The 22,938-nt window shown below is 43.2% G+C and overlaps 2 protein-coding genes across 7 annotated transcripts in view; both read right to left on the bottom strand.

Annotated features, from left to right (window-relative positions):
* Window positions 1-3,159: 3,159 nt before the first annotated feature.
* Window positions 3,160-7,949, bottom strand: LOC111979826 (NADH dehydrogenase [ubiquinone] 1 alpha subcomplex subunit 13). Its single transcript, XM_024010547.2, has 5 exons — window positions 7,812-7,949; window positions 6,336-6,414; window positions 6,150-6,221; window positions 3,614-3,683; window positions 3,160-3,415 (listed from the first exon to the last, which is right to left on the bottom strand). The coding sequence occupies exons 1-5, from the start codon at window positions 7,903-7,905 to the stop codon at window positions 3,296-3,298; spliced, it is 435 nt and encodes a 144-aa protein (XP_023866315.1). The 5' UTR covers window positions 7,906-7,949; the 3' UTR covers window positions 3,160-3,295.
* A 744-nt stretch (window positions 7,950-8,693) lies between these two features.
* LOC111979376 (transcriptional repressor p66 alpha) overlaps window positions 8,694-22,938 on the bottom strand; it is a 44,995-nt gene continuing 30,750 nt past the window's right edge. The window contains exons 4-11 of one of the 6 annotated variants that reach the window (XM_024009867.3): window positions 21,460-21,609; window positions 21,075-21,152; window positions 20,810-20,938; window positions 20,250-20,465; window positions 13,211-13,484; window positions 12,587-13,038; window positions 11,623-11,863; window positions 8,694-11,189 (exon numbers count right to left, since the gene is read on the bottom strand). In XM_024009867.3, coding sequence (XP_023865635.1) covers window positions 11,053-11,189; window positions 11,623-11,863; window positions 12,587-13,038; window positions 13,211-13,484; window positions 20,250-20,465; window positions 20,810-20,938; window positions 21,075-21,152; window positions 21,460-21,609 — 1,677 coding nt within the window. In that variant the 3' untranslated portion in view covers window positions 8,694-11,052. The remainder of the gene's footprint in view (window positions 11,190-11,622; window positions 11,864-12,586; window positions 13,039-13,210; window positions 13,485-20,249; window positions 20,466-20,809; window positions 20,939-21,074; window positions 21,153-21,459; window positions 21,610-22,938) is intronic. The other 5 variants (XM_070448764.1, XM_024009869.2, XM_024009870.2 and 2 more) reach the window with 5 other exon arrangements.

Below are 22,938 nucleotides of genomic sequence, written 5' to 3'. Positions count from 1 at the left end.
TCTTATGGCTTGGGGGTAGAAGCTGTTAAGAAGACTTTTGGACCTAGACGTGGCGCTCTGGTACCGCTTGCCGTGCGGTAGCAGAGAGAACAGTCAATGACTAGGGTGACTGGAGTCTGACAATTTTTAGGGCCTTCCTCTGACACCTGGAATAGAGGTCCTGGATGGCAGGAAGCTTGGCCCCAGTGATGTACTGGGCAGTACGCAATACCCTCTGCTGTCTAATCAATGGCCAGTGTGTGAGATCAGGAAGCAAGGAGCTGAACTTTTAGTGCATCCTGCTCTAATACACAGCTCTATTAACAGCATATACAATGAGTGTACAAAACAATAGGAACAATTTCCTAATATTGAGTTGCACCCCCTTCTGCCCTTAGAACAGCATCAATTCGTTGGGGCATGGACTACAAGGTGCGAAAGCATCCCATAGGGATGCTGGCCTATGTCGACTCCAATGCTTCCCACAGTTGTGTCAAGTTGGCTGGATGTCCTTTGGGTGGTGGACCATTCTTGATACACACGGGAAACTGTTGAGCGTGAAAAACCCAGCAGTGTTGCAGTTCTTGACACTCAAACCGGTACGCCTGGCACCTACTACCATACCCCGTTCAAAGGCACTTAAATCTTTTTACTTACCCATTCACCCTCTATACATTTGTATATGATCTCTCTATTATGCATGGAAATACTTGAACAGATTTCCGCTTGGGAACAGCTGAATTCCCGGTGTTCAATTTTTTTAATCTTTTTTATATCCAACATTGAAAGAAACCAAAAACTTTGGGGAGCTCAGAAAACATGGAGGCAAAATAAAACCACCCGCAGGCAGCCAGTTGGGGAACCCTGATCTATACTGATTGAAGTGGATTTAACAGGTGATATCAATAAGGGATTATAGCTTTCACCTGGATAGTCTATGTCATGGAAAGAGCAGGTGTCCTTAATGTTTTGTTTACTCAGTGTATACCCATTATGAATGAGTGATGCTGGAGGGTATCTAGCACTGCCTATTTGCCCCAGATTGGAAGCTGGTGGCGGGTAGGGGAAACGAGGGGGAGTGTGGCATGGAGGATGGAGGGCTGGACTGCTGCAACTGGTTTCTCTAAATGGTTCTTCCTCCATAGGGAGTTTTTTTCTTCGTCTCCATGTTGCAATACATGTGCTCTTTTATGGGATTTAGAGGATTGGTTAGGAATTCTGTGAGAAAATATTTTAAACACTACTAAATGTCAATTAGATTGATGGTCTGATTTAAAAGAGAACATCTAAAAGCAGGTAAATACCTCCCAACCCCTCTACTAATCCCGATGGGGCCACAGTAATCCTCAAATGTCACACAGCGGGATTATTCATAACATACGATCAATCTGACACCGGTCTGTCACAATTCTTACAAGAATATTTACATAGATACGTGTAACAGGAATGTGAGAATTTTGAGAGAATGACAGCAAATCATAACGTGGAAACAATATTTTTTCAGCATTGTGGAAGGAGAGAGAACTTCCTCAAACACTACACATGAAAAAACATCATCCATTGACAAGAATGCCTTAAGAGTAGCTACATGAGTGAGACAGGTGTTCGGTCTCACCTGAGAAACTTTCTGGGCATTTCCTCCAGGTCAGAGCAGCTGTAGTTCATCTTCAGAATCTGTCACAAATTGGTATTTTTGTTTGTCTCGTCTCTCAAACTCACAGTGATGCACACCTCCTGTGTGAGTGATGCCCTTTCAGGACTCGATGTGGGTGAATCTGATTAGTTCAAAGTAAACAGCTCAGTCTAATTAAGCTAAAGTAAAAGGGTAACACACCGCTGGAATGCAAAGCAGCTGGGAGGGGTATGTGGGTGTGTGCCAGATGCAGGGACCTAGTAACCAATTTCTCAAGCTCCCACCGATGAACTGGACATAAAAATCAAAGCATTGAGGTCTCTCACTCCATATGCACACATAACAAAGCAGTGTTTCCAACAGAAGGTGTCATCCAGAGACAGCAAGAGGCTGGATCAGCGTTTCTTTCCCCAAACTTTTTTTGGGGGGGACATTTATTGTATTTTAAAACATACAATCTACCTGCAGTGAAGCCGCACAACATTTACATTAAATTCAGTCATCTAACAGACTCCCATCCAGAGCGACCCACAGAAGCAACCAGGGTCAAGCGCCCCGCCCAAGGGCACATACACAGATCTCCAGCCAAGTCAAATCGGGGACACGAACCAGCGACCTATCGGCCACCGGCCCAAGCTCCCAACCGCCAGGCCAACCATTAAAGGTTCCCCGAGAGCTGCCCCTCAACCGAAAAACCTCCCCCTCCACAGCTGTCAACACCCCGGTCCACAAATGAAACTGGTATACTTTCCTATTTATGCTATTTTTGTTCCTCCGCCAGTTGATCTGGCAGAGGATTGGGCAGATAGACCGGTTCCCTACCTCTTGCCCCAATCTTAACCATAACAAAACAATAAATAACATGCACAACTGACTTAAGATCAGATATGTTGGCCTGTTTGGACTGGATTTTGGTTGCAAATAGAGAATGTGTAGTTGACAGACACGGTTCTCCACATGACAGAGGCATGTATGTTCTACACAACACATTTCTATCATGCGGCTGGGCATTCTGTTATATAGAGCGCTCCTGAGTAAGCTTGGTGATGGTCCTTGCCTCCACTGACCGCTGCACAGTCAGGCTTCCTGTTGTAACAGATGCCAGCACAATGAAGAGCAATTTAACATGACTGCATCTCACTGAATAGCAGGCTAAAAGGAAAACAACTTTATTTGGTTGAAATTCCCCAACAAGGCTCAAAGGAGTCTGAAGAGTAGCCTGTTTGGCACCGCTCAACACAATCACTCCGTCCATGAGGGCTGGAAGGCTGTGTTCGGGGCTGCACAGACAGCCATTGTTAATAAAGGCAATCCACATTGCATTGACAACATGTTTGCCTATTCTATTGCATATTGTTATAAGGGAAGAAAATGTGCTTACATGTTGGGTAGACTACACACTTTCCCTAACCTGGAGGTGGGAAAAAAGCAGGAACTCGATGACAACCATGTAGGCCTATCTATAGAATAGAATACATTCAAGATCCTGTTTATCCTGTAATATTCCTTCAGTAATTAAAATAAACAAAACCGACAGAGAATCAGTATGGGGTACAGAAAAGATAACTTTAATATAGAACATTTACAAGCTGTGTGGAGTTGTGGACTCCAGTCAAAAGGGTACTGGCTGTGGCTGGTATGGTAGCTGAGGCGTACTGGAGTGACAGTTGGGCTGGGGGGCGGCTACACGTACCACAGGAAGCCAAAGCGCTTGTGGAGAAGCTCTTCACGGGGTCGAAGGTTAAACAGCTCCTCTGTGAGGGGGGCCACCCAGCGGTCTGTGTGGAAGACATTCTCGCCCACCTAGACGGAAACAAATAGGAGCTTAGTATTCACCATCACCGTAGAATAAGCAGCATTACAGAGTTATTTCCTTTTCTTGCTTCCATTTCGGTGCATATTCTAGAACATTCAGAACTACCATTTGCCGCTTCATGACAATTGACAAATAAAACAGATGTGTGTCTGTCTAGACTGAAATGGAATCAAGCTTCTCTTTACCTTCCAGCCTGGGACATCTTTCATTACAACTGCTTCCTCCTCCAGATTCTCCCTCAGCATCCGTAGTTGCCTAGAGAGAAGAAAAAAATCTGCTAAATTTAGACCTCCTAAAACAGATAATCCACGGGCAGTAACTAGGCTTCCATCAAATTGACGACAGATGTTCATGTGAATATTCTAAATTCTGCATGAAGAAAATATTCAAATTTTCCCAACAGTGTTGTTTCCATTAAACTGACTTATTGCGGATCAAAAATAAATAAATTGCATGATGTAGTCCACACATTTTTTACTTTTCCCGCTTAAATTTTTTATGTAACGAATAAAAAGTTCAATGTGCTTCCCTCGCATTTTTATCTGTGCTGATAATTGTCACAAACACTTAAATAGTAAATGTGCCTACTCTGGTCTTGGCATGGTCGCTCTAGCCAATAGCACGCAGATACAGTGCAGGTATGTGCAGGTAGGCTAGTCTACATGATGAGATTATTACAGTGCCTTGCAAAAGTATTCATCCCCCTTGGTGTTTTTCCTATTTTGTTGCATTACAACCTGTAATTTAAATGTATTTTGATTTGGATTTCATGTAATGGACATACACAAAATAGTCCAAATTGGTGAAGTGAAAAAAATGACTTGTTTCAAATAATTCAAGAAAATTAAAAACTGAAAATTGGTGCGTGCATATGTATTCACCCCGTTTGCTACGAAGCCCCTAAATAAGATCTGGTGCAACCAATTACTTTCAGAAGTCATATAATTAGTTAAATTAAGTCCACCTGTGTGCAATCTAAGTGTCACATGATCTGTCACATGATCTCAGTATATCTACACCTGTTCTGAAAGGCCCCAGAGACTGCAACACCACTAAGGGGCACCACCAAGCAAGCGACACCATGAAGACCAAGGAGCTCTCCAAACAGGTCAGGGACAATGTTGTGGAGAAGTACAGATCAGGGGTGGGTTATAAAAAATATATCAGAAACTTTTAACATCCCACAGAGCACCATTAAATGGAAAGAATATGGAAAGAATATGGCACCACAACAAACGTGCCAAGAGGGCCGCCCACCAAAACTCATAGACCAGGCAAGGAGGACATTATTCAGAGAGGCAACAAAGAGACCAAAGATAACCCTATAGGAGCTGCAAAGCTCCACAGCGGAATTAGAGTATCTGTCTATAGGACCACTTTAAGCCGTACACTCCATAGAGCTAGGCTTTACGGAAGAGTGGCCAGAAAAAAGCCATTGCTTAAAGAAAGAAATAAGCAAACACATTTGGTGTTTGCCAAAAGGCATGTGGGAGACTCCCCAAACATATGGAAGAAGGTACTCTGGTCAGATGAGACTAAAATGTAGCTTTTTGGCCATCAAGGAAAACGTTATGTCTGGCGTAAACCCAACACCTCTCATCACCCCGAGAACACCACCCCACAGTGAAGCATGGTGGAGGCAGCATTATTCTTGAGCATCATTCTTGAGGGAAACCTGTTTCAGTCTTCCAGAGATGTGAGACTGGGACAGAGGTTCACCTTCCAGCAGGACAATGACCCTAAGCATACTGCTAAAGCAACACTTGAGTGGTTTAAGGGGCAACATTTAAATGTATTGGAATGGCCAAGTCAAAGCCCAGACCTCAATCAAATTGAGAATCTGTGGTATGACTTAAAGATTGCTGTACACCAGCGGAACCTATCCAACTTGAAGGAGCTGGAGCAGTTTTGCCTTGAACGGGCAAAACTCCCAGTGGCTAGATGTGCCAAGCTTATAGAGACATACCCCAAGAGACTTGCAGCTGTAATTGCTGCAAAAGGTGGCTCTACAAAGTATTGACTTTGGGGGGGGTGAATAGTTATGCATGCTCAAGTTCTGTTTGTCTTGTTTCTTTCACAATAAAAAATATTTTGCATCTTCAAAGTGGTAGGCATGTTGTGTAAATCAAATGATACAAACCCCCCAAAAAATCAATTTTAATTCCAGGTTGTAAAGGCAACAAAATAGGGAAAATACCAAGAGGGGTGAATACTTTCGCAAGCCACTGTATGTATTAAATAGATTTATATTTTTCCCAAACGGTAGTCAAGCATCGACCGTCATGTCACCAGAATAAAACCCTTGATATTTATTGGAAAGGAGCATCAAGCTCATCACTGTGCACGTTCACCACCCTGTGAAGTTCATCATAACTTATTTCATCGGTAGCCTAAACTGCATGGTTTCCCCGAGTCGTAAAAGATAGTAAGTAGCCTAACTCAGGTTTGATCACTAGTTTCTCCTTTCATCTGTGGCGCTGCTTTCCTGTGCTAGTCTACAAGTGCTGCACTATCATATCAGCTGCTTAATTAGCCATATAAGCCAAACAGCTGTACAGACTAATAATATTACCTAATTAGGAAAAAGAATGCTTTACTTCACTCCCTTACTCATACAAGTAATCTGATTATGTAATGCATTACCCCCAACACTGTTCATTGGCAAAATTGGCACATCACCTTTACCCCTGTTGAAGTAGCCTCTGACTCTCTCTCTCTTACCTCCGGTCCTGCTCTGCTTGCAGCAAAGGCAGAAGAGCTATCCTCGCTTCCAGCTCCTCAATCTGCAACCGCCTACAATGCACCAGCAGAACATAACGTAAGGACATTGAGCAACAATAACTCATCACAATGATCTGAATTGGTACAATGAATCAGTGACATTAACTGTATTTTGGCAATTCTTACCTCCTCTCCCTGTTCCATTTGAAGAGTCTCCAATAACCGAAACACATGACACCAACTCCAATGGTGAGCATGCTATACCCTGAAAATAAGAATGTATATTCATTGTCAGCCATTTATTTCAGCAAGATAAGAATCACCACAACCAATTTGACCACTAATGCAAGTTACTAATCAGGTTTCCATCCAACCTTTATGCGAGTAAAGTACAAATCGGATAAAAAAATAATAAAAAAGTGTGAACAGGCCTTTTGTTGTAATGTTTGAGTCACTCAAATATCACATGAATACACATTAGACATGGCAAAATGTGTAGAATTTAAGAAAATTAGCTTTAAAGCTGCAATATGTAACTTTTTGGGTGCCCTGACCAAATTGACATAGAAATGTGAGTTATAGATGTAACTCGCATTGAAAGCAAGTCTAAGAAGCCGTAGATAGATTTTATGTGTGCTATTTCTACGCTTCCCATGCTTAAGATAAACAAAGTAAAATATGAAAAAAAAATTGTACACCAGCTTCAAACAGCTGAAAATCTAATTTTTTTGGTTATGGAAAACATATTTCACATCGGTTTATATTGTACAATGATTCTCTACACTATACTTACTAGTTGTCACAAACTTAAATTAGGCAAACTGCCATGAACAGTGTTTGTGCTCATAGAAATAGACGGATGGGGCACAAGATGTTCCCCAATGCTGGAAGGGGGGCCTGAGTGAAAAAGTTTGGGAACACCTGATGTAGACTAGCCTACCTGCACTGTATCTGCGAGCTGTTGACTAGAGCGCATATGTCAATATACCAGAGTGGGCACACTCACTATTTAAAATTCGATGGAAACTCATTTAACTTCTATTGTTTTATTCGGTACGTGAGAATTTAACCGCAAAATGTATGTTTATGTGCACTACTTCATCATGCAAATACTTTTATCCGCAACAAGTCAATTTGATGGAAACGCATCTCTGGTGGTTAAATGCACATTGTTGTTATGATGAGTTTCGAATATTCGCATGAAAATCTTTCGCCAATTTCGCCTAGCTACTACTGTTTTGTTGTTTGATCTGTTAATTGTTTACATTACTGCGCCATGCATGGCATACATTCTAATAGAGCCAACACAAACCCAATTTTCAAACAACTGACAAGGGAGAATATACATGTCCAAGATGTTTCACTGATTAGACTTCACCATAAAACTAGGCAACTGATTAGTTTGCCAGCTAAGCTAGCGAGCTAAACGAACCAACTTTAGTTGGTACCAACTACACTTCGCTACATCGGTTTCCATATTAATAAAGTACAATAGTGGGATAATAAACATGGTAACAACTATTTAATGTGTAGAATAAATAGCTAATATCACTAGCTAGCTAAAACATTGAACTTGTTAGCCACTAGCATTGGCGTAATTGTTTGACTGTACAATGATCTACTCAGAACTTCGCCGATTACAACTGTAACTAGTATACTGACCAGAAAGTCCCCGTTTCGGGAGATTTCTCTTATAGTCGACAGGGCCATAACCTCCCGGAGGAGGCATGTCCTGCATCACCTTGAACGCCGCCATCTTCCACTCCTTCCCTTCTCCAAAACAGACCGGGGCGTGACGGTTTTGACTAGGTGGTATACAGCTACGACCGGAAGTGACTTTTTCGTAGAAGGTTACTCCTCGATCACCCCCACAATGTTTTGCGTGTTGGAACACCAGAAGTACATTCGTTTGGAACTCTGCGTTGCAGAGGCAGTTGCAGTGCGTTCTGTTCTGTGTGGCGCATACGTTGGATTTATCGAATACATCAAATTGTATACAAACTGCTTGACAGAAAGGGTAGCAGAAGGTGAATGTTGAACTTCTGTTGCACACATATCCAGATGATGCTGCGCAATAACGCCTCGATCACACCGAGTGTCTTTCGCAAAATGGTAAGCAACATCATCTGGATATGTGCCCAACAACATTCACCTTCTGCTACCCTTTCTGCCAAGCCTTCAACACATACACGTTATGCATATGTTCGACAACATACTGCAAGGCAAACGTAGCGTTCCATTGGAAATGAATCTTCTTTTGGTGTACCACAACGCAAAAACCCAAACCTTGTCTGTGTAATTGAGGCGTTAGGATATTTTGTGCAGCAGGTTAGGAGAATAAGGTTACATTAGGAAAACGTTTAGGGTTGGTAAAATGCTATCCTAACCTGCTACGAAAGGTAACTTTCGGTCATCTGAGCGTGATATATTAATTAATCTACTTCTAGTCTAGCGCGACAAACCACAGGAGAATGGGCTCTTTCGCCCCTGGCCAAGCAAAAGTATCATTGAAAATCAAGTCCTGAAAAAGAATACTATGACAGGCAGAGTCAACAATTTAATGACACATTCCCACTAAATGAAAGGGTTCAAATTACTTCGTCTTTTTATTGGTACTTCTTGGAGCTGGGAAACATTAAACCAAACAAATTGGACAATCCGTTTCCATGAAGGGATGGGAGTGTTACGCTTGACAGTGAAGAGCCCAAGCTACCCTAAGAAACAGGGTGGTTGCTGGCGGTCAGTGTTGTGTAGTGGTTCTGTGGCCCAACTTCAGTTCTTGCGCTAGGTGTCATGTTTTTCATATTTCTTAGCGATGGCATCTGAACTAGCACTGAAAATTATTTCCTAAACAATTTTGACAGCAGTAGACAGAAACCCAAACACAGATGTTAATTCATTTATAAACCACATAGCAGGCCTATGGAACTTTTACAGAAGAGAATTACAGTAGAAGAGAACAAAACTGAAAAGCTGGTATGAGACTGCACTTGAGGAAGTAAAAGGAGCCTACAGGAGCACTGTAGTAAACCCAATTACCTCACCACAGGCCTGTCTGGGATATTGGTCCTGATGCCAAGCATACAAAATCAATGGGTGATTTCAATATAAGACATGTTTATTCTCTCCTCTGTCTTTTGTAAATCCTCAAACTTCGCCAAAAAGTTGCTGTACCTAACCAAGCTTCATGACATGGCAACCAAAAACCTAAACTTGAAATGTACCTGAGCAGGTGACAATACCGGCAATGTTAACTTTTTTTCTTATCACCAGATGAGAACTTTTTGTAAAATGATCTGGGATATGAATCCTGTGAGTCTAGAGTATCGTCTTCCACTGTAACTTTGTTTGCATGTAATTCAGACAGTCTTTATTATGCCACTAGTTCTCTTTACAGACATGTTATTACACATATGAAGGGACAACTCGGGAATTAAATAATGTAAAACCAAAGCAGAGGCTACAGACAAAAATATAATAAAGAGATCCTCTCTACTTGTTCTGCTTATGTGAAACATATGGATGGAGAGAAGCTGTCAAACTCTGTAAGTAGCTGAATAACATACATGGTGGGGGGGGGGAAATCTTCACTTAAAAAAAAAAAAAGTGTATGAGGCTAGTATTAATTGTTCAGTTTTTAAAACCATAACACCACGACAGGAATTGTTCATTTATACATCAGTCCCAAACAATAACCAATAACTTACTGTAAATACCCAACAAATCTAAATCAACTGTTACTGGGTTTATGCACTGAAAACATCACTGCTAAGTTTTTCTTTAAAAGGAGAATTTTCCTTTTCTATAAGCAAATAGCATGTTATAGAAAGGTCTAGACACTTTTTTTCTTCAGTTTCACTTGTTTTTGAGAAACTTACCCCAAACAGCCATTCACTTCCTCATTCTCGTTGTGCCATACAGGGGGGGGGGGGCTCTGAAAAGACATGAACAAATGCTCCAAAAACACCCATTTAGAAACTGAAATGCTCTATTGTGATGCAGGTCTTTAGATGTTGTACAAAACGGAATATAACATTGCGGATAAAGTTTGGAATGACACAATTGCATGTGTACAATATCTAAAGACCTGCATCACTGTACTGAGAGCGTTTCTGTATTTAGGTGTTTTTGGAGCGATTGTTCATGTTTTTCCAGAGCCCCCCGTACTGGACAATGAACACGAGGAAGTGAATTGTTGATTCAGGTAAGTACACTTTTTTTTTAAAGGAAATCGCAAAAAGTGTGTGGACTCTTCTATAACATGCAATTTACATCAAAAATAGAGATTTGGTTGTAAAAAGCTAACTTCTCATTTAAAGAGGATGTTTATTGATCATATTTTTTGTCTTTTATCTTTTTTTAGGGTACTCTTGAATATAAGGCAAACAGTTCAAGCTAGTCAGTCATTTAATCTTAAAACACACCTCAACGATTTGTCTGCATCCCATTGCTGAGTCTATGATGACAGAAGGGCAATCGGCTCATCATTCCGTCCAATAGGTAAAGCTCCATACATCGTTTTCATGGTCGGATATCAACGCACAGTTGGCAGCACGCCATCTCATGAGTTCTTGAGAGAAAAGCAACATTCTCAAACCATCATGAACTCGCAGACATCATGGCTGACGAACATATGGAAGGAAGCCCTTGAGGCACATTCATTTTTTTCCTTCGGAGTAAATCGCTGTTTGTGCACACTGACCAAACATCGGTCAACTTCATAAGAAACAATAGGACATGAAAAATAACACAAGAGAAACAAAAACACTCGGCAAGAAAAGGAGAATGCTTCTCCTCAAAAGTTTGAAGACTGCGGTTTCCTTAACTGTAAATTGCATTGTTTGCATCGACAACAGTAGCTATTGGTAAAAGGCTATTGATAATGATAATGAGTATGAGATTATTATTTCCACGTGTTAGCTGCCTGGGAGATGGAGCGTGAGGGGATCATGTCCAGGAGGTACTCTCTCTGACGGGCGTCCACTGTGGATGAGGTCTTATGGACTGGCAGGCTGGGGTTCACATAGGCCATGGTCACACCTGGAGAGAAAGAGGGGAGAGGGGACAGTCTCTGAATGGGAGGGTGCATTGAGCAGAATAAAACACACACACACAAATAACATTGATATCATAGCAGGGAAATCATGGACTGAAGCAGAAAGAAGGAATCAGAGCATTGGGGACACAAAGAGCAGTCAGATGCCTAGTCCAAAAACAATCCCTGGCCTCTTACGCAGGTGTAAGCAATGTTGTGATCCATCTAACCCTCTGATGGCCGTAAAGGAGCTCCAGCCATATTGCTTAAATAGTTGTACTTACTCATTGAGACCTGCAAACATCACGGTGGAGGTGATTAGTAAAAGGGGCTAGGGGATATTTTTTTGGACAGGACAAAAGTTCAGGGTGTAGAGGTTGGGGGGGGGGGGCAGTGAGGTGTGGTGGTGGGTTGGGGTCCGAGACGGTGTTAGTCTACCTGTGTTGATGTTGTTCTGCTTCCTCCATGCAGTGGCTTGGGCGCTACCACTGCTGCTGTTCCCACTGGAGCTGCCCTTTGAACCCTGGGCAGTCGAGCGCACATGGGCATGCTTACCTGGCCGGCTGACCAAGCCTGCAGCGGCCACTGCACTCTGCAGCTGAGAGGAGGAGGAGAAAGAGTGGGACACGCCCCTCACCCCCACCCCCACAGACGGGACACCGCCACGGGAGAGCTGGCCCTGAGGGAGAAGGAAAAAGAAGATTGAGTGACAAGATCTGTGTGACAAGAACACACAACACAAGCCAAGGGAACCATTGGGCTGTTGCAGATGGGGAGGTTCAAGTCCCTATTGAGACACCATGGTAGAATGTAGGGATGTATTGCAAGAGGAAATGGTAGAATGCCGATTTACTGGGAAAGATGGGGTGATCTGTGGCTGAATGTTGGAATGAATGAGTGATGGGATAAATACATACACACATGCACAGTGTAAAGGTTTGAGGTCCTCTAATCAGGGGTGAGGGTGCGTTTAGTTATGTATGTTTTGTGTTTTGGTTTCACGCTGTGAGCAAAGTGTGTGCTGGTCCTGGTGGTTATGGGTGCACTTGCTTCCATGCCTGCCCGGGCGTCGGCGGGTCTTGGTCCTTCCCGGCCTTGGAAAATCCCTTCGAGCCGGGGGCTTCGCCCTGCCAGCAATCTCAGGCCGGGTGGGGGCGAGCGTAACCACTGATCAGAACACCCACTGATGGGAGCAGCCATTTGTATTAAGCAGCCATTTGTATTGATTTTGTATTGTAGTTGTTATTTTTTTTTAAAAGGGAACCATATGTACGTGAATATTATAACCGTCTATATCTAATTGAATGTGACAGGACCTGTAATTGAATGTGACAGGACCTGGAGTGGCACAGGTGATGATGTGACAGTTTCAGGGAACTGCTGAGTAGTGCGTCACCCCTACCTGTTTGATGTTGGTGGAGTGGTGGCGTGCAATGCTCTGTCCTCTGTTGTGCTGTTGGTGATGGTGCTGGTGATGCAGAGAGGAGGCCCTAGCCTGGGCCTGAGCCTGTTTCAGCTGCTGGGACACTAGATGCTCCGCCTTCACCGACGGAGAGGTGGATGAGGAGGAGAAAGAGGAGGAGGGGGTGTGAGAGACAGGGGAGGCAGCCTGCCGGAGGATCTGCTGCTCTATCTCCTGCTCCTGCTGCAGGGCCTTGACAAACGCAGCCTTCAGCCTATTGGTGTGCTCGGCCTTCAGGGCCTTCTTCTGATTGGAAGACATGCAATCTGCACAGAGGATGGTCCCGCCCTTGGCCTTGTCTTGCCTCCAACGGCAGGTAAAATCGGTGCTGCACTGGGTGCAGGTGAAGGGCTCTTTGATGGCGGGCTTGACCGGGGGCTTCCCTGTTTTAGCTGGGGAAGACAAAAAGGATAGCGCGGCGGGGGGAGGGGTGGGTAAGAAAGTGATAGTGATATTATTGTGTAAATTAATTGTACGTAATATGATGGAATACTGTATGTAGTGTTTGCACCTCTGATGGTATCGTGTTATATAGTGTTTACACAAGCATAATATGTACAGTACCTCTCATCATGGAGTCCAGCAGGTTCTGAACCACATCCTCCAGGCCCACCAGGTAGATGAACTCGTTGTTGGCTGCCGAGGGCAGGAAGTTTAGCTCTGGGGTGGGAAGTTTGGGAGGAGGAATCTCCAGAAGGGTCTTCTCCAGCTGCTTACGCAGGGCTAGCTTAGCTGCGGCCTGACAGGCGGCAGGAGAGCCGTTCACGTTGACCACAGACACACTGCTGTTTCCAGACTGGGAGGTCATAGAAGGCACCTTCATGTTAGTTGGGGAGGCCTGGGGGAGAGAGGAATGAGAAGGGGTTGAGAGGGAGAAAGAGGGGGGTAGGATCTTTTTATTTGATTTGACCTTTATTTAACCAGGCAAGTCAGTTAAGAACAAATTCTTATTTACAATGACAGCCTTCCCCCGGGCCAAACCCGAACGACGCTGGGCCAATTGTGCGCCGCCCTATGGGACTCCCAATCACGGCCGGTTGTGATTCAGCCCGGGATCGTCACCGGGTCTGTAGTGACGCCTCTAGCACTGCGATGCAGTGCCTTAGACCGCTGCGCCACTCAGGAGACAAGTGGGGAGAGGTGTCCAGTTGAGGTTGTCACGCAAATACAGCATGACAGATCAGATTCATTAAAACTGGGTCACATTCAGGGGAAAGGGTAGCTGAGTTTGAGTGGTTCAATATATCTGAAACATGAATGCAATTGGGTTGAGTAATCAAATCTGCAAGTCTCGATTGCACCACTCTATGACTCTGCACAAGCCAGAGATTATGCACAAGCTAGCTGGCTACAGTTTGTATGCACACTACAGGGACGGCCAGAAAAGGTGCAGCAGTATTAAGTGGCTAGCTAGCTAATTAGAAATTGCTAATATCATAGACAGTAGGTTGAGACGTGATACGTATTGTTTTGACTTGCTACATGACATACACAAGTACTGTATCTTGCCAGCAAGCTCGCGCTAGCAATGAAAAAGTTCAGATGACATCATGCTATGAGTTTATTAAATGCATTGCGTGTGTGTTCTAAATTATAAATATATAAATGATCAAATTTGAGGTAAATTTACCATAACCACTTTTGACCATCCTGTTCGGTGAAAAGAAATAGAGATTGGTAGTTGTGCCAGTTTTAAGACGAGTCAAGTGTGAACCACATCTAGTGGGCATCAGCTGATCAAAACCGGAATGTTGCAAAACACTTAATGGATTTAATCTTTCGTGAACAAGATCCGTTTTCACATGCACATTCAATGCACTTACCATCAAATGAGTACAACTACTACTACTATTAGAGCTTCCTCTCCATCTTCACTAAATTATTGCTAGTAGTCGCTAAAATGATTTCTACAATGTTAAAAGGGAAAATCCACACCCAATTTTTTTTCTTTTCTTTTTTCTCTCCATTAGTCCGCTGATTCAGTGTCAGTAGTCAGCAGTCAAGTTTTCAAGATATTGAACTTTCAAGAACAAAAGTGTCACCTGGCACGTCATCAGTACTTTAGTCCTCCATAAAAAAAAATGTTATGGAGTTTAAAAAGTTTTACTTTAATATTTAAAGCAGAGCAGTAACATATAGTCAAAGTTAAATTTAGTAAAATAATTGGTCTGATTACTTTGATAGACGACTTTATCAAACTTTATAACTTTGAATTGTGGGGCAGTTAGATCACAAAAATGTCTAAACAACAATTGAAAGAAGAAAGACAGGGATCTTCTGTCAGAAGACGGCAATAAAGGACGCGATGCGGACAACCCCCTTTCGGAAAGCAAAGCAACTGAATCATATTCATGCTGTGCGTTTCAGATAAATAGATACGCGATACACTTTTGTAAAGCATTCAGTGTAAATTAAGTTTGATTTGACGTTTTAGGCTATTATTTGGGGAGAGAAATATGATGGTGCAGCTAGTGATGACAGCTCTTTAAAAGTATTTTTGTGTTAGTTGAAGAACTATGTAGAATAGGTTCGTATGTAGACCTATTGATAACTAGCTATAATTCTATCTAATAAATAACCTCTCACAATTACTGAACCACACAACTACTGACCCAACAACTACTGACCACTTCCACACAACTATTAACCAAAACTACTGACCACAACTATCAACCGCAACTACTGACCACACAACTACTGACCACACAACTACTGACCACAAAGACAAAACTACAACTACTGAACCGCAACTATCAACCAAAACCACTGACCACACAACTATTAACCAAAACTACTGACCACAACCACACAACTACCAACCACAACTACTGACCACAACTATCAACCGCAACTACTGACCACAACCACACAACTACTGTCCTAACCTACTGAACACAACCACATAACTACTGTCCTAACCTACTGAACACAACCACACAACTACTGACCACAACTACTGAAGCACACATCTACAGTTGAAGTCGGAAGTTATAATTCACTGTATCATAATTCCAGTGGGTCAGAAGTTTACATACACTAAGTTGACTGTGCCTTTAAACAGCTTGGAAAATTCCAGAAAATGATGTCATGGCTTTAGAAGCATCTGATAGGCTAATTGACATCATTTGAGTCAATTGCAGGTGTACCTGTGGATGTATTTCAAAACCTACCTTCAAACTCAGTGCCTCTTTGCTTGACATCATGGGAAAATCAAAAGAAATCAGCCAAGACCTCAGAAWWWWWWTTGTAGACCTCCACAAGTCTGGTTCATCCTTGGGAGCAATTTCCAAAYKCCTGAAGGTACCACRTTCAKCTGTAYAAAYAATRGTACGCAAGTATAAACACCATGGGACCACGCAGCCATCATACCGCTCAGGAAGGAGACGCATTCGGTCTCCTATAGATGAACGTACTTTGGTGCGAAAAGTCAATCCCAGAAAAACAGCAAAGGACCTTGTGAAGATGCTGGAGGAAACAGGTACAAAAGTATCTATATCCACAGTAAAACGAGTCCTATATCAACATAACCTGAAAGGCCGCTCAGCAAGGAAGAAGCCACTGCTCCAAAACCGCCATAAAAAAGCCAGACTACGGTTTTCAACTGCACATGGGGACAAAGATCGTACTTTTTGGAGAAATGTCCTCTGGTCTGATGAAACAAAAATAGAACTGTTTGGCCATCGTTATGTTTGGAGGAAAAAGGGGGATGCTTGCAAGCCGAAGAACACCATCCCAACCGTGAAGCACGGGGGTGGCAGCATCATGTTGTGGGGGTGCTTTGCTGCAGGAGGGACTGGTGCACTTCACAAAATAGATGGCATCATGAGGGAAGAGGGAAATTATGTGGATATATTGAAGCAACATCTCAAGACATCAGTCAGGAAGCTAAAGCTTGGTCGCAAATGGGTCTTCCAAATGGACAATGACCCCAAGCATACTTCCAAAGTTGTAGCAAAATGGCTTAAGGACAACAAAGTCAAGGTATTGGAGTGGCCATCACAAAGCCCTGACCTCAATCCTATAGAAAAATGTGTGGGCAGAACTGAAAAAGCGTGTGCAAGCAAGGAGGCCTACAAACCTGACTCAGTTACACCAGCTCTGTCAGGAGGAATGGGCCAAAATTCACCTAACTTTATTGTGGGAGCTTGTGGTAGGCTACCTGAAACATTTGACCCAAGTTAAACAATTTAAAGGCAATGCTACCAATACTAATTGAGTGTATGTAAACTTCTGACCCACTGGGAATGTGATGAAAGAAATAAAAACTGAAATAAATAATTCTCTCTACTATTGGTCTATCAAAGTAATCAGACCAACATTTAACTTAGACAATATCTGACTGCTTGGCTTAACTAAAACACACCAAATTTCTTCCATTACCACAATTTTTTTTTTTTCAAGAGTTAAAGCATGTCCCACCAATTATACTTCATGTACAATTACCATGTAGTTATTATTATTTTTTAGGAACACTACTCCTCTTACGCCGTTTAAATTAGAAACGCCATTCAAACTTTAAAACGTACAGACTGGTCTGGAATAGTGTACTTGCATACAACTTTTTGATACTATCTATACTTATTAAACTACTAAAACTTTCATCCACTTGTATGGGATTTCTTCAATATTCTAAAGCTTCCATTGTGACATCATGACTTCCAACTTTCCATTCGCTGTAAATGCAATAATGTAAATTTGGACACAAATCAGAACTTTGACCACTTTCCCAACAAGTTAGACACAAAAATGTATGCATCTTGTTCTACTTCACTGCTATTCAAATCTGGAATCAGAACATAATTATCTTCTACCAATCAAAGGTTACAGCTGTTTGTCACCGTTTAGACTGATGGAAACTTGATAGCTAACGCCAGCTAACAGCACTCTCATGTCTCGTCATTGAGCAGCACAAACGGAGCCATTGTTATGGATACCAATGCATTTCCATGGCAAAAAAGGGCCACGTAAAAACAAAAATCACAAATTCTAGTTCTCTCCTCTTTCACCATCTAAGCTATCAACTCCAAACCAACATTGAGATGTTCATACAGATGCTACTTAGATTGCTTGTCAAAATATTCTAGTCATCTCTCTTCCTTCCAGGCCTTTTCTTCTCTTGACTTTATATTGCGATTGGCAACTTTCATAAATTACGTGCATTACCACCACTGACCTCGTTTGTCTTTCAGTCACCCACGTGGGTATAACCAATGAGGAGATGGCACATGGGTACCTGCTTCTATAAACCAATGAGGAGATGGGAGAGGCAGGACTTGCAACGTGATCTGCGTCAGAAATAGAACTGATTTCTATTTTAGGCAACGCAGACGCTCGNCGAGCGTCTGCGTTGCCTAAAATAGAAATCAGTTCTATTTCTGACGCAGATCACGTTGCAAGTCCTGCCTCTCCCATCTCCTCATTGGTTTATAGAAGCAGGTACCCATGTGCCATCTCCTCATTGGTTATACCCACGTGGGTGACTGAAAGACAAACGAGGTCAGTGGTGGTAATGCACGTAATTTATGAAAGTTGCCAATCGCAATATAAAGTCAAGAGAAGAAAAGGTGTGGTCAGCCTGTTAGGTATGCTGCAAGGAGGCATGAGGACTGCCGATGTGGCCAGGGAAATAAATTCCAATGTCTGTACTGTGAGATGCCTAAGACAGCGCTACGGGGAGACAGGACAGACAGCTGATGGTCCTCGCAGTGGCAGACCACGTGTAACAACACCTGCACAGGATTGGTACATCTGAACATCACACCTGCGGGACAGGTACAGGATGGCAACTACAATTGCCCGAGTTACACCAGGAACGCACAATCCCCCCATCAGGGCTCAGACTGTCCGCAATAGGCTGAGAGAGGCCTGTTGTAGGCCTGTTGTAAGGCAGGTCCTCACCAGACATCACCGGCAACAGCGTCGCCTATGGGCACAAAACCACCGTCGCTGGACCAGACAGGACTGGCAAAAAGTGCTCTTCACTGACGAGTCGCGGTTTTGTCTCACCAGGTGTGATGGCCTGATTTGCGTTTATCGTCATCCCGATTTGCGTTTATCGTCAAAGGAATGAGTGTTACATCGATTTGGAGGTGGAGGGTCCGTCATCATCGGACTGAGCTTGTTGTCATTGCAGGCAATCTCAACGCTGTGCGTTACAGGGAAGACATCCTCCTCCCTCATGTGGTACCCTTCCTGCAGGCTCATCCTGACATGACCCTCCAGCATGACAATGCCACCAGCCATACTGCTCGTTCTGTGCGTGATTTCCTGCAAGACAGGAATGTCAGTGTTCTGCCATGGCCAGCGAAGAGCACGGATCTCAATCTCATTGAGCATGTCTGGGCTAGGGCCATTCCCCCCAGAAATGTCCGGGAACTTGCAGGTGCCTTGGTGGAAGAGTGGGGTAACATCTCACAGCAAGAACTGGCAAATCTGGTGCAGTCCATGAGGACGAGATGCACTGCAGTACTTAATGCAGCTGGTGGCCACACCAGATACTGACTGTTACTTTTGATTTTGACCCCCACTTTGTTCAGGGACACATTATTCCATTTCTGTTAGTCACATGCCTGCGGAACTTGTTCAGTTTATGTCTCAGTTGTTGAATCTTGTTATGTTCATACAAATATTTACACGATAAGTTTGCTGAAAATAAACGCAGTTGACAGTGAGAGGATGTTTCTTTTTTTGCTGAGTTTATATATAATTTTGGAACTATAACCATTTAAAATGTGCATAAACACAGCAGACATTGTGGGTTTGAATGAGAACCATAGGAATACAAATGGTTCTGCTCCTTGGCCAATTAAGCTACAAGACCAACTTCAAAACATTCAGGCTATGCTAACTTCAAGTTCTTTAGAATCTTTATCAACTACCTACATATACATTTGCATAAATTAGCATAAAGTAACATAACAACAGTAACTCTTGAACCGTTCAAGCTAGATACACCAAACCAACTTGCACATGTTCTGGCTATCTTAACTTCAAATTCTTTAAAAAGTTAATCAACTATAACTGTATAAATTAGCATACAAATGTCCCACCAACAGTAGATTAAGGCAGCCCCCCACACCTCTCTGATTCAGAGGGGTTGGGTTAAATGCGGAAGACACATTTCAGTTGAACGCATTCAGTTGGTCAACTGACTAGGTATCCCCCTTTCCTAACTCTTGAACTGTTCAAGCTGGAGACACCAAAGCAATTTTCACATGTTCAGGCTATTCTATCCACTGCCACAAAAATACTGAAGGAAGTCACAATTTTCATTAATGGAAAAACCCCCATCTAGTTGTTATTATTATCATCACAAACTTGATGCTCTTAAAAGAGGCAGTGTACAATTTTCAATGCATCTCAATAGGGAAATTATGTTTTTAAATCATGTAGAAACCTAATATTCCACAAATTACTTTTTCATTTCAATCACAGGTATTTATATCAACATTTTAGGTTTTTATGATAATAAAATGTATTTACAGGGTTACATATTAGGTGAGGGCACAACATGTGCTTCAGAAGTAGCTAGAATTCATATAGGCTGTATTTGAATCGATAAAAAAATAAAATAAAAATAGAGCCCTGCCTCGGACCCACCCACCTGTGAGATGTTGACAAGCAGGCTGGCATTGTTGATGTTTCCCACCCTGATGAGGCCAGACTGCATGAGGCCTCTCTGGGCCTGGGTGCCGGGTACGTTGGCCCTGGAGGCCAGCAGCAGGGGAGGGGGGCCAGAGCCTCCAGAGCCAGACCCTGACAGTTGCTGCTGTTGCTGCTGCCGGAGAGACTGGATCTGCTGAGGAGACACAGCGATTGGCTACAAAGGGGGTCAGGGGAGAGAATTGGGAGAGATTGGACCGAGGAGGAGAAGAGGGACAGGGCAGGGATAAAGAGGGCCAACATTGGACAGAGAGAGGGCATATAGAAGAAGAGAGCATTGGACAGTCGTGCTCATGGGACAGAAGAGGATGAGGGACACAGCAGCAATATGTGAGGGAGGGTGGAGAGATAAGGGGGGGATGAAAGAGACCGAGACAAAAAGAGAGAGAGAGAAAAGAAAAAACAGGTGAATGTAGTCAAAAACACAAAAGTCAGTCATGAGTAGTGAGTATTAATATCCTCTGATGACCAGTTTGGCAGGTAGATTGTGGTCTCTCGTACCTGTGCCCCTCTAACCAGGGGTGGCATGATGATCTGGGAGTTGTGGGGGCCATGTTTGGAGGAGATCTGCTGCCCGCCCCTCACCAGAGGAGGTGGAATGACTGTGCCTGAACTCCTACTTGACCCCACCTGAGGATGAAATAAAGTCTTCGGACTCATGTCTCGGTCTTAAACTAAACGATGAAATGAACAGAAACGTGGTAAACATGAAAAGAAAAAACGTGTGTGTGCATACAAGCTTGTTCGTGTGAGAGAGATGTCTGACCTGCTGGGAGCCTTTGCTGGCTGTAATGGATCCCCGGATCAGAGATGGAGGAGCTGCAGAACCTGACGATACTGAGGGCTGTGGAACAAGACAGAGATGGATAAAATGAGCTGGGTATGTGTGTGTCTATTTGTACGTTTGCGGAAGTATGCGTCTGGGTGAATGTATTTGTGTTTTACCTGTGTGGCTTTTTCTGTATCTTGTGTGTGTGTGTGTGTGTGTGTGTGTGTGTGTGTGTGTGTGTGTGTGTGTGTGTGTGAGAGAGAGCGAGAGAACTGGGATCTGAACTCCAGTTTTCCACTTTGGGAAACCAAATTCCTTCTTGGGCAGAGGGTGACACTGATTATATGTCACAGGGCAGGGCTACCTAATCACGACAACTCACCTTGGCTACATGCGTCCATACCTTCTGCAGTGTGTCCTTCTGTGTCTGGCTCTGTCGTAGTTTCTTCAGCAGCACCAGCTTGGCCTCCTCCTGCCTCAGCTCCCCTTTCAACTGCTTTATGATGCGATCCCTGTCCTCTGGACTGGTCTTCTACACACAGAGACCAGATAAAGACCAATTAGACCAGAGAGAGAGAGACCAGCGCGAGAAAGGCCAGTACAGCAGACACAGAGAAGTAGCTAAAAAGTATTAAGTAGTTGCAAAGTTGTTAATTATCTAAAATGCTAAAGTTGTCCGTGATGAGATTCGAACACGCAGCCTTTGGGTTGCAAGACCTTCGCGTTATACCTTGCCTGAAGTAACATTCTATCTTCTGTAACCATATCATAAAGTAACATATCATACTAATTTGAGTGTCCCGGATTTACATTTACTATGCTACGTTTAGTCTCAGTGTATGAATAGAAAAGGTGTATACAGCAGTAGTTACATAGGATGAGCCTTATCTAGAGTACAGTGCATTCGGGAAGTTTTCAGACCCCTTGACTTTTCCCATTACAACCTTATTCTAAAATGGATGGATTAAATGTTTTCCTCATCAATCTGCACACAATACCCCATAAATACAAAGTGAAAACAGGTTTCTAGAAAGTTTTGCCAATTTATTAAAAATAAAAACAGAAATACCTTATTTAAATAAGTATTCAGACCCTTTGCTATGAGACTTGAAATTGAGCTCAGGTGCATCCTGTTTCCATTGATCATTCTTGAGATTTTTCTACAACTTGATTGGAGTCCACCTGTGGTAAATTCAATTGATTGGACATGATTTGGAAAGGCACACACCTGTCAAAATAAGGTCCCACAGTCTATATAAAGGTCCCACTGTTGACAGTGGATGTCAGAGCAAAAATCAAGCCATGAGGTCGAAGAAAGGGTACCATTTATTTAGCATTGAAGGTCCATAAGAACACAGTGGCCTCCATCATTCTTAAATGGAAGAAGTTTGTAACCACCAAGATTCTTCCTAGAGCTGGCAGCCCGGCCAAATTGAGCAATCGGGGGAGAAGGGCCTTGGTCAGGGAGGTGACCAAGAACCCGATTGTCACTCTGACAAAGCTCCATAGTTCCTATGAGGAGATGGGAGAACCTTTCAGAAGGACAACCGCCTCTGCAGCACTCCACCAATCAGGCCTTTATGGTAGAGTAGCCAGACAGAAGCCACTCCTCAGTAAAAGGCACATGTCAGCCCGCTTGGAGTTTGCCAAAAAGCTCCTAAAAGGAAACAAAATTCTCTGGTCTGATGAAAACAAGATTGAACTCTTTGGCCTGAATGCCAAGCATCACTTCAGGAGGAAACCTGGCACCATCCCTATGGTGAAGCACGGTGGTGGCAGCATCATGCCGTAGGGATGTTTTTCAGCGGCAGGGACTGGGAGATTAGTTAGGATCGAGGGAGAGATGAACGGAGCAAAATAC

The sequence above is a fragment of the Salvelinus sp. IW2-2015 genome, linkage group LG19 (assembly GCF_002910315.2).
Source record: "Salvelinus sp. IW2-2015 linkage group LG19, ASM291031v2, whole genome shotgun sequence".
Taxonomy (NCBI): domain Eukaryota; kingdom Metazoa; phylum Chordata; class Actinopteri; order Salmoniformes; family Salmonidae; genus Salvelinus; species Salvelinus sp. IW2-2015.
Note: the sequence above shows the minus strand (reverse complement) of the source record. Positions and strands in the feature narration are given on the sequence as shown.

Excerpts from the sequence above, each read along its gene's own strand:
- LOC111979826 (XM_024010547.2), bottom strand. The coding sequence starts at position 7,905 with ATGGCGGCGTTCAAGGTGATGCAGGACATGCCTCCTCCGGGAGGTTAT. Across the intron at positions 6,415-7,811 it reads CCCGAAACGGGGACTTTCTG|GGTATAGCATGCTCACCATT; the intron begins GTCAGTATACTA and ends TCTTATTTTCAG. Across the intron at positions 6,222-6,335 it reads AAATGGAACAGGGAGAGGAG|GCGGTTGCAGATTGAGGAGC; the intron begins GTAAGAATTGCC and ends GGTGCATTGTAG.